This window comes from Micromesistius poutassou, assembly GCF_964030765.1.
Source record: "Micromesistius poutassou genome assembly, chromosome: 11".
Taxonomy (NCBI): Eukaryota; Metazoa; Chordata; class Actinopteri; order Gadiformes; family Gadidae; genus Micromesistius; species Micromesistius poutassou.
Window position 1 is genome coordinate 16,542,829 of NC_140281.1, and position 10,000 is coordinate 16,552,828.

At 53.3% G+C, this 10,000-nt stretch overlaps 1 protein-coding gene across 5 annotated transcripts; it reads left to right on the top strand.

Moving 5' to 3' along the window:
• Nucleotides 1-848: 848 nt before the first annotated feature.
• ptchd1 (patched domain containing 1) lies at nucleotides 849-9,481 on the top strand (the record flags this gene model as incomplete). Of its 5 annotated transcripts, none has more annotated exons than XM_084475260.1 (5): nucleotides 849-1,250; nucleotides 2,816-3,503; nucleotides 6,867-7,336; nucleotides 7,547-7,825; nucleotides 8,375-9,481. In XM_084475260.1, the coding sequence occupies exons 1-5, from the start codon at nucleotides 903-905 to the stop codon at nucleotides 9,479-9,481; spliced, it is 2,892 nt and encodes a 963-aa protein (XP_084331386.1). In that variant the 5' UTR covers nucleotides 849-902. The 5 variants fall into 5 exon arrangements, with proteins under 5 accessions (XP_084331386.1, XP_084331382.1, XP_084331383.1 ...); XM_084475256.1 differs by having other exon boundaries at nucleotides 855-1,250; nucleotides 6,867-7,390; XM_084475257.1 differs by having other exon boundaries at nucleotides 855-1,250; nucleotides 6,867-7,372.
• Between the last annotated feature and the right edge of the window lie 519 nt (nucleotides 9,482-10,000).

The window sequence follows — 10,000 nt, forward strand, 5'->3', positions numbered from 1 at the left end:
GCGAAGAGGGCATTCGTCGGGACAGCCTGTTGGCGGTGCGTCGCGCCGACGAGCAGGACTCAGTAATTCACCGGGGACCGAATGAGGGGCTGAGCTGAAGAAGAGGAAAAGGGAAGAGGATGACAAAGCCCTCACTGCGGCGCCCAGCGGAGGACACATCTACCGGACGATCTGCCGTTTGCGGGTAAAGAAATCCTCCGCCAGGTGGGTGTTTTTCTAGCCACCCCCCCCCCCCCCCTCTCCGTCATAGTACCGGTTTGAACAGTGTGTGTGTGTGTGTGTGTGTGTGTGTGTGTAGGGCGGGGGGTGACGACCACGGGGTAACGTCTCTGATGCGCAACACCTTCTCCGTATTGTTGTGATCTGCGGGCCGGTGTGTGTCCGGTGCTATTCATCAGGTCGGTGTGGTGGTCGGTGAGGTGGTCGCTGTGGCGGTGAGGTCATTCCACCTTACAACCTGTGCGAGTGCTGCTGATTGTCCTCAAAAAGCTAACGGGGAAAATTGAGACAAAGGACTAAATGCGCTCCAACAAAAAATAAAGGATCATTAATTCCAAACGCGTGCTTCCTAACTACAGAACATGTCGCTGTTTATTTAGGGGCTGTATTTTTTTTAATTAATATTTTCTTCTAATGCGCGCGTCTTTTCCCCCCCTCAGATGACGCTCCGCCGCCTCTGATGGGTGAGACCCGGTATAGGAGGCGGTGCTGTGACCGGGGAAAGTGGACTTGTTCCCCGCCTTGCCGTGGACGCTAGTCGGCGGGGTCGTCGCCCCTCTGACCGTCCGCCGACCGTGTGACTAGAGATCGGTGCTCCCCGATGCGGCCGGACCCTGATGGTCGGCGTTCCCGGGCTGTCCGGTCGACGGTGGGAGAGGCTCGAGCCGCGGCCGCGCGCTAGGATGCTGCGCCAGGTGTTGCAGGCGGGCCTGGGGGGCTCCTTCCACGCGCTGGGTCGCTTCGTCGCGAGCCACCCGGTGTTCTTCGCCTCCGCGCCCATGCTGCTCTCCATCCTGCTGGGCGCGAGCTTCAGCCGGTACCGCGTGGAGGAGAACGTCGAGTACCTGCTCGCGCCGAAGCACAGCCTGGCGAAGATCGAGGGCAACCTCGTGGAGAGCCTGTTCCCCGTGAACCGCTCCAAGCACGCGCTCTACTCCGACCTGCAGACCCCCGGCCGCTACGGACGCGTCATCGTCACCGCGCGCAAGGGCAGCGTGCTGGATCCGGTGCACCTGGACACCATACTGACGGTGACGCACGCACACGCACGCATGCACGCACAACGCACACGCGAATATGACACGGAGAACGCCAAGAGACAATCCCACGTGAACTAAAGAAAATGTAAAAAAAAAAAAAAAAATTCTCACGATCGAACAAGAAATCTCAAGTTCTGAAGAAATCAACACAGGGTCATAATCTGAAAGTTATTCGCAATCATAACAGCGTGCGATAATTACAAAGAATGTAATCACAAAGAGGTCATTAATGGTTATTATTCAGACAGCCCGCAGCAATCACTCAATAGACTCAATTCGATTATTGTCACTCTAATCAGATTTTACAGAAAACTCTCATACAAAGTCCCTGCATATTGTGGCCCATCTCTCTTATGTGTGAGTGTGTGTGTGTGTGTGTGTGTGTGTGTGTGTGTGTTTAGAAATAGTGACCTACTTTACCTTCCCAGACTTGCACTTGTTCCCGAAAGGATAGTTGCAAGAGCGAGAGTTGACAGAGTAGCATCGACTGGGCTGCTCCAGTCACAGCCTATTATAAAACGTGTTCACCAAGGCCTTCCCCCGAGGTGGTCCACAGAACGAGGCCTGAGGGTGTGGACCCAGAGTGACATCACAGTGACATCACGCTGTCACCGGAATCAGGGTCACATCAGTGTTGGCATCAGGGTGACCTACTTGTTGACATCCGTGCTACATCAATGTTGACATCAGCCCGACCTCAGAGGGACATCAGAGTTGAAATAGGACTGAATTCTGTGTGACATCACAGGGACACCGGATGACGTCAGTCAGTGTGACCTCGCCGTGACGTCAGTGTTGACATCAGTGTTTACCATCGGCGCTGACATCAGGGTGACATCGCGGTGAAATCAGTGTTGACATCATAGTGACACAGTGAGACATCGCATGACATCACCGTGACATTACTGTGACAACACGGCAACATCAGAGTGACAGAGGTTGGACGTAGCAAACTAGGGAAAAAGACTTTACAGCCATTTACTTTATGACACACACACACACACACACACGCACGCTTTTACAGTCAATGCGGCATTCTTAGGTGGGCTACTGCTTTGCTTGTTTTGCGCTGTGGCAGCGACTGGCATCTGGACTGTTGCTTAGTAACCGTCACAGTGGATGCTGGCACTGTTGTCATCCCGCTATAGAAACACATACAGAGCAAACACACACACACACACACACACACACACACACACACACATGCACACACACACACACACACACACACACACGCACACACACACACACATGAACACACACACACACACACACACACACACACACACACACACACGTACACACTCACACACAATATATTATACAAATGCAAACAGATACACACACAAACACATGCATGCAGACACACAAACAAACACACACCCACTAGTGATGGCTCGAATCCTTTTATATCGGTACCTTTATATGTGTTTTTCCAGAATCAAAAGAATGAAATTCTAAAATGGATCATGGTGGTCCTTTATATGTGTGTGTGTGTGTGTGTCTTTGTGTGTGTGTGTGTGTGTGTGTGTGTGTGTGTGTGTGTGTGTGTGTAGCTCCACCGCCGGTTGTACCAGATGCAGGTGACGGTGCCGGCCAGCAGCGCCAGCAGCTTCAACTACTCCTTCTCCTCGCTCTGCCTGCCGGACGACAACAACGCCTGCATCATCGATGACATCATCCGCTCCATGCAGGGCATCCAGGCGGCCCGCGCCGCCAACCACACCCCGCCCCCGCTCAAGTACCCCATCACGCGGCTGGCGGACGGGCGGCAGGCCTACATCGGCCACCAGCTGGGGGGGGTACAGGGCTGGGGCCCCATGGCCAAAGGGGACGGTGTGCGTTCGGCGCGCGCCTTACAACTCACCTACTACCTCCAGGCACACACCAGTTTGATGGACAAGGTGGCCGGCCAATGGGAGATGGCCTTCTGCGCGGAGCTGCAGCATTTCGGGGCGGTGCACCCCAAGCTGGGCCTGTACCCGTCCACGTCGTCGTCCCTGCGGACCGACTTCCAGCACTCCTCGGTGCTGGCGCGGCGCCCCCTGCTGATCAGCCTGGGGCTGTGCAGCATCCTGGCTGTGCTGTGCTGCTCCATGAGGGACTGCGTGCGGGCCAAGCCCTGGCTGGGCCTCCTGGCCCTGCTGTCCATCACGCTGTCTGGACTCACCGCCGCGGGGATCCTCAACCTGACCGGGGCCACGTACAACTCCACCTACCTGGGCATCCCCTTCGTCATGCTGGGTATGAAGTGTGTGAGCGCGGGGGGGGGGAGTCCGAGGGGAGGGGAGGGTATGCCTTGAAGTTGGCTGGGGATTAGTAGGGATTTCTCTGGGTTTATTGTGTCTAGATTGTTGTATTAAGTCCGGAGTAATTAGTCAATGCATGCTGGGTGATATTGTGGACCTGGAAGCTGGATTCTGCAGGCAAAAGGGATAAAGGATGTGCTGGTTTTTGCAGGTGTGCATGTGTGTGTGGACTTTAGTGTCTGGATAGTGTAGTTTGACTCCCAGCTACAAAATAATTATTGGTTTCAACCCCAACATTCACGGCCTACCTGTAGCCAGGTGGCCCCCTAAGCCCTACCGGCTCCTGACCCTGCATGCATATCACAGGAGGTTGCTTTGGATAAAAGAGTTGGAAAATGACTGAATCGTAATAGTAAATAGCTAGTATTTTTTAGAGCAGTGTGCCTTTTTCAAAGGGTTGTCAAAGGTTGTCGATTGTTTTTACAAAAAGGGTTGGTAGTTGACCAATAGTACCCGACCTGAACACCACACCCAGGTTATCCCGTAGCAAGCTCTCCTCCCTGCTGAATTCCTGTGGCAACTGCCCCCGATGCCTTTTTAAAGTGATCGAGTGTTTTGATTTGTGGTACTTCATTTAAAAGGCTCTACACATTTTTATATTTCCATCTATCGGAACGGAGCCATTTGTCACGGGAGCGAGAAAGGCCCTGACTCTATAGTGTGTGATGGATGGGACACATTTAGCACAGATGTGTTACAAGTCACACACCGTGGTAATATCGGTCTGAGGTTGTGACAATACCGCCAAGCTAAACCCACTCAAATATCAATAATGAACCACCAACGATAATCTGGCCCAAAGCCTCACATTTTTGCTGGACAATCGCCCAAACATTTGTCACTGAATCCTAATTTTGTTAATGACAAAATGACAAAAGTAAACACGTCTTGAATCAAAGGCTATGATCTATTGTGATCTATTGTGCTCTACTGCACGTGATACATTTTACTACGGCTACTGCTACTGCTGCTGCTGCTACTGCTATTGCTGCTGCTGCTTATGCTACTTCTACTACTTCTACTGCTAATTCTACTACTACTACTGCTACTACTACTACTACTGCTACTTCTAATGCTACTGCGACTGCTACTTCTAATACTGCTGTGACTGCTACTCTTGCTTATGTTGCTACTGCTACTACTCCTACTGTTTACTACTTCCACTACTCCTAGTCTAATATAGTCTAGTCTGATCTATTTTGGTCTTGTCTAGTCTGGTTTTATCTCGTCTACGTTGGTCTGGTCTGATATTTCCACTCTTCCAGTCCGGTCTGTTTTAGTCTTGTCTGGTGTGGTTTGTTATGCTATAGTCTAATCTGGTTTGGTCTGGTTTAGACTGGTCTGGTCTGGTTTGATCTGTTCTATTCTGGTCTTGTCTAGTCTGGTGGGGTCTGGTTTGATCTGCTCTTTTCTGGTGTTGCCTATGTCGTTTTCTGGTGGGGTCTGGTTTGAGATGCTCTATTCTGGTGTAGTCTAGTTTGGTCTGGTCTGTTTTATTCTGGTATGTTCCTCTCTCGTCTAGTGTGGTCTGTTTTCTGTATCGTGTTTTTCCAAAACACATTTTCAGGGGTTTTGTTGTCACATGTTATCACCATACCGGATTAAAGTGGAAACGCATTAACTGTATGAATGTGAATCCCTTTCAAAGTAATAGCATGTGTAGTATCCTGTAGGATGTGTATAATCACACTCATTTAGCCTCTAGACTCGTAGCGTAATTACAGCCAAGCGAGGAGGAGGGACCAATACTGCTGCTTAAAATAACCAGGGAGGGAGAGAGAGAGAGCGATGGTGAGAGAATGTGTGAGAGAGATGGTGAGAGAATGGGTGAGAGAGATGGTGAGAGAATGGGTGAGAGAGATGGTGAGAGATGGGGAGAAGGATGGAGAGAGAAATGGAGATAGAGTTGGTTTAATAAATGAGAGATGGAGATAGGAGACAAATGGAAAAATAGGGAGATGGGGATGAGAATGAGGGAGAGAGAGATAGAGAGAGAGCTACAGATAGAGGTACAATAGGGTGAGAGACACAGACAGACAGAGAAAGAGATAGTGTCTTGTATCAACAGCAGAACCAAATAAGAGAGCAGAGAGGTTATACTGTGATCTCAGTGGCAGGCAGGTATGATAAGACTAGATAGACGAGAGGGAGCTAGCGTTATGCTAACGGAGGGAGGGAGGAGGATAAATGGAATCTCAAGGCTTCACGGCTCAGCAGACAGAGAGACAAAGAAGACACACACAGAGAGAGGGAACCGAAACAGAGCACGCTCGTTTCTCATACTGTAAAACAGCAATGAAAACACAACCACTTTCTCCTAAAAGAAAGGTAGAAATAAGGACTTGCATACATATTGATTGGGGCATATGGTATTCAATTAATTACTCTATAAAGAAAATCTTTTTGCACATTTTTTATTATGTCAAAATATTTTACTTAAACGATAAAAGGCAAAAGGATCCATAGCGATGACTCTGACTATGTAGCTGTTATTTGCTCTGTGTGTGTGTGTGTGTGTGTGTGTGTGTGCGTGTGTGTGTGCGTGCGTGCGTGCGTGCGTGCGTGCGTGCGTGCACGTGTGCCCGTGTGAATGAAGAAAGACATTTCACAATATCATTTCACCATCTGGCCATTTTGATATATCCAAGTCAAAAGAAAACATTCCGCAAGTTTCAAAGGATTAAAGTGTCATGTGACCTTGTTGTTTATTTGTTCACGCGCATTCACACGCACATGCACACAGAAAAAAAACGAAACAATCTCAAAAATGTAAAATTAAATACACAATATTAGACTATTAGATCTAACAACATCCCTTTTAATGGTGGCAACCTAGAGCGGGAGAAACACCTTCCCTTTACATTGTGTTGTAAGCACGTTTTCATCAGATTTAATCCGTACCATTCATCAAGTTCATCAATTTGTATTTCGGGTACATTAAAAGGACTCGTGGGATATCGCATTGTTTGATCATAGCTTTCTCAAGGATGGGTCTGGTTGGGTCTGGTTGGAGTGTTTATAAATCAGCTTGGATTATGGGGGATGGAGTTCCTATGAGAACGAGCTTCTGGGTCCTAGTGCCGGTCTACAGGTCTTTCTGGCTTCTTTCAGAACCAGCAGCAGAATGCAATGTTTTGTAGAGCGGTAGTTAGTATGAGTAAAAACATAGACTCCATAAGAACAGGAAGAAGCTGATCTTTCTCATGGCGTGAGAGGTTTTATCTTTTTTTCAAACCCTCACACACATTAACCTCCCTTCTCTCCCTCTCCTCTCCCCCATCCCCCCCCACCATCGCAGGCCACGGGCTCTTCGGCTCCTTCGAGATGCTGTCGTCGTGGCGACGCACGCGGGAGGACCAGCACGTGAAGGACCGCGTGGCGGCCGTCTTCGAGGACGTGATGCTGCGCTTCTCGGGCTCCACGCTGCTCCACCTGACGGCGCTGGGCCTGGCCGCCTCGCCGCTGACCAACATGGAGGCCGTGCGGCTCTTCTGCCGCACCGCCTCGCTGGGCGTGGCCGTGGGCTACGTGTACACGCTGTCGCTGTACGGCTCCTGCCTGGTGTTCACCGGCTACCTGGAGACGGGCTACCGCCACGGCTGCTTCTGCCGCCGCGTGCCCAAGCCCGAGCGTCTGGACGCCAAGCCGGCCTGGTACCGCTGCCTCATGTACACACGCTACGAGGAGGAGACGGCCGGCACGCACGCCAGCCCGCCGCGCAGCTACGCGCACGGCAACGCGCACGGGAACGCGCACGGGAGTGTGAACGTGCACGGGAATGTGAACGTGCACGGGAATGTGAACGTGCACGGGAATGTGAACGTACACGGGAATGTGAATGTGCACGGGAACGTGCATGGGAACGTGAACGTGCACGGGAATGTTAACGCGCACGCTCACGGGAACGCCCACGGGAACGCTATTGGTCACTCGGTGGTTAATTCCAGCGCCACGCACGTGCATGCCGGGAACCTCCAGGGCTCCCACGGCAACAGTCATGTGACTAACTCGACCGCTGCACACGTGCACGCACATCCGCACTCACACCCTCACATGCACCCTCACGTCCACGCAGGGGCGCCCCCCCCTTTGTCGGCCCTGAGCCCAGACCCCCACCCACACCCTCAGGACTCCCACCTGCTGCTGGGCTGCATGCGGCGTTGCTACGGCGACTGGATCACCAACACCTATGTGAAGCCCTTCGTGGTGCTGCTGTACCTCGTTTACATATCCTTCGGCCTCATGGGCTTCATGCAGGTGAGGACGCACACACACACACACACACACATACACACACACACCTAATGTGTATCAACATACACATACATACTGTATATAAACAAACACACACACACACACACACACCTAATGTATATACACGCATACATACATATTGTAACACAGACACACACGCGCACACATATACGTACTGTATAAACACACACACACACACAAACACACGTAAACACAGCCGTACTGTATATACACATGCACACACTCCAGCATACGCCTACTGTATGTACACAATACACACACATATAAACAAACACATACACACACACATACTGTATATACACATACACACAACCAAACATACATGTACTGTATACACATACACAACTACACGTTAACACACATAAACAAACTTCATATTGTATATATATATATACCCACACCTTCAAACACACACGCGTACATACTCAAACACATGAATAAACATACATGCATGCCAGCACACACACTACCCGCACCATCACTAACCCCACCACCCGCGCCCCTTTACCGCCCCCCCCCCCCACCCGGCAGGTGACCCAGGGCTCCGACCCCAGCGCCCTGGTCGCCATGGACACGGCCACGGTGCTGTACGCGCGGGCTCAGCAGCGCTACTTCAGCTCCTACTCGCCAGTCATCGGTTTCTACATCTACGAGAGCGCCCCCTATTGGAACGCCTCGGTGCAGCGGGACCTGCTGGAGTACACCAAGGGCTTCCAGAGGATCAGCTGGCTGGAGTCCTACCTGGGCTACCTGTCGGAGCTCAACCAGTCCACCAGCCAGCCACGCCACAACTTCACCCGCACGCTGCGCCTCCACTTCCTGCGCCAGCCCCGCTACGCCCACTTCGCCGACGACATCATCTTCGCCGAGCGGGGCGCCGGCGAGGAGCCCGAGGTGGCGGCGTCGCGCGTCTTCCTGGTCGCCAAGACGACGGAGAACAAGCGGGAGGAGATGTCGGTGCTGCTGGACACGCTGCGGCGGCTGTCGCTGACGTCGCGCGTGCGCTTCCTCATCTTCAACCCGTCCTTCGTGTACCTGGACCGCTACGCGGCGGCCGTGGGCTGGCCGCTGCGCCACTCCCTGCTGGCCGTGCTCTTCCTGCTGGGCCTGGCCTCCCTGGCGCTGGTGGAGCCCCTGGTGGCCGCCTGGCTGGGCCTCACGCTGCTGTCGGTGCAGTTCGGCGTGGTGGGCTTCATGACCCTGTGGGGGGTGGAGCTGGACTGCGTGTCGGTGCTCTGCCTGATCTCCACGCTGGGCCACGCCGCCGACTGCAGCGCCCCCCTGCTGTGCGGCTTCGCGGGGGGCCGCGGGGAGAGCCGGACTCGCTGGGTGCGCGTGGCGCTGGAGCGGCACGGCGTGGCCTCCCTGCAGGCGCTGCTCTGCTACGGCGCCGCGCTGGCGCCCGTGGCCTGCGTGCGCTCCAACCTCACGCGCACCATCTTCCGCTGCCTGGCGCTGGCCGCGGGCTGCTCCGCGCTGCACACGCTGGCCTTCCTGCCCACGCTGCTCACCTTCCTGCCGCCCGCCAAGTCCAAGGACCCCCAGGGCCAGCGGGGGCCCGGCAGCCCCCGGCAGGAGGTGGAGTGCGTGGAGATGAACGACAGCACGCGCGTGGTGGACCAGATCACCACCGTCTGAACCGCCGGGACCACGCTGATGAGGAGGAGGAGGAGGAGGAGGAGGAGGAGGAGGAGGAGGATGAGGGTGGTGGTGGTGGGGGTGGTGATGTCACGGCAACAGCTCAACCTCTCGGTTGCTATGGTGATAGGGGAGGAGGGGTGGGGTGGGGTGGGGGTTGTCCCCAGAGGACGGGGGGGAAGGGGGGGGGGGGTAGAAGATCTGCTTCCAGCTGATGCAGCAGAACAGGTAAGGAGAGAGAGGGAGAGAGAGAGAGAGATAGAATACCACGCTAGAGAGGAGAGATAGAGAGGTAAAGATAGAGAGGGGGAACGGGGAAAAATGAGCTAGACATATATTTGGGATGCAGCGTATCCATGGTTACCTGCCGTGTGTCGTGATGAGGCATATCGATGAGAGCTCCCTTTTTTTTCACAAAGCAGCCAATCGGAGGAGGAGAAACCCGCTGAGGTCATTCAGGGGTGTGACCTCGTAGCCCTCAGAGACACCTCGACGTGACCTCATAGCCCTCAGAGACAC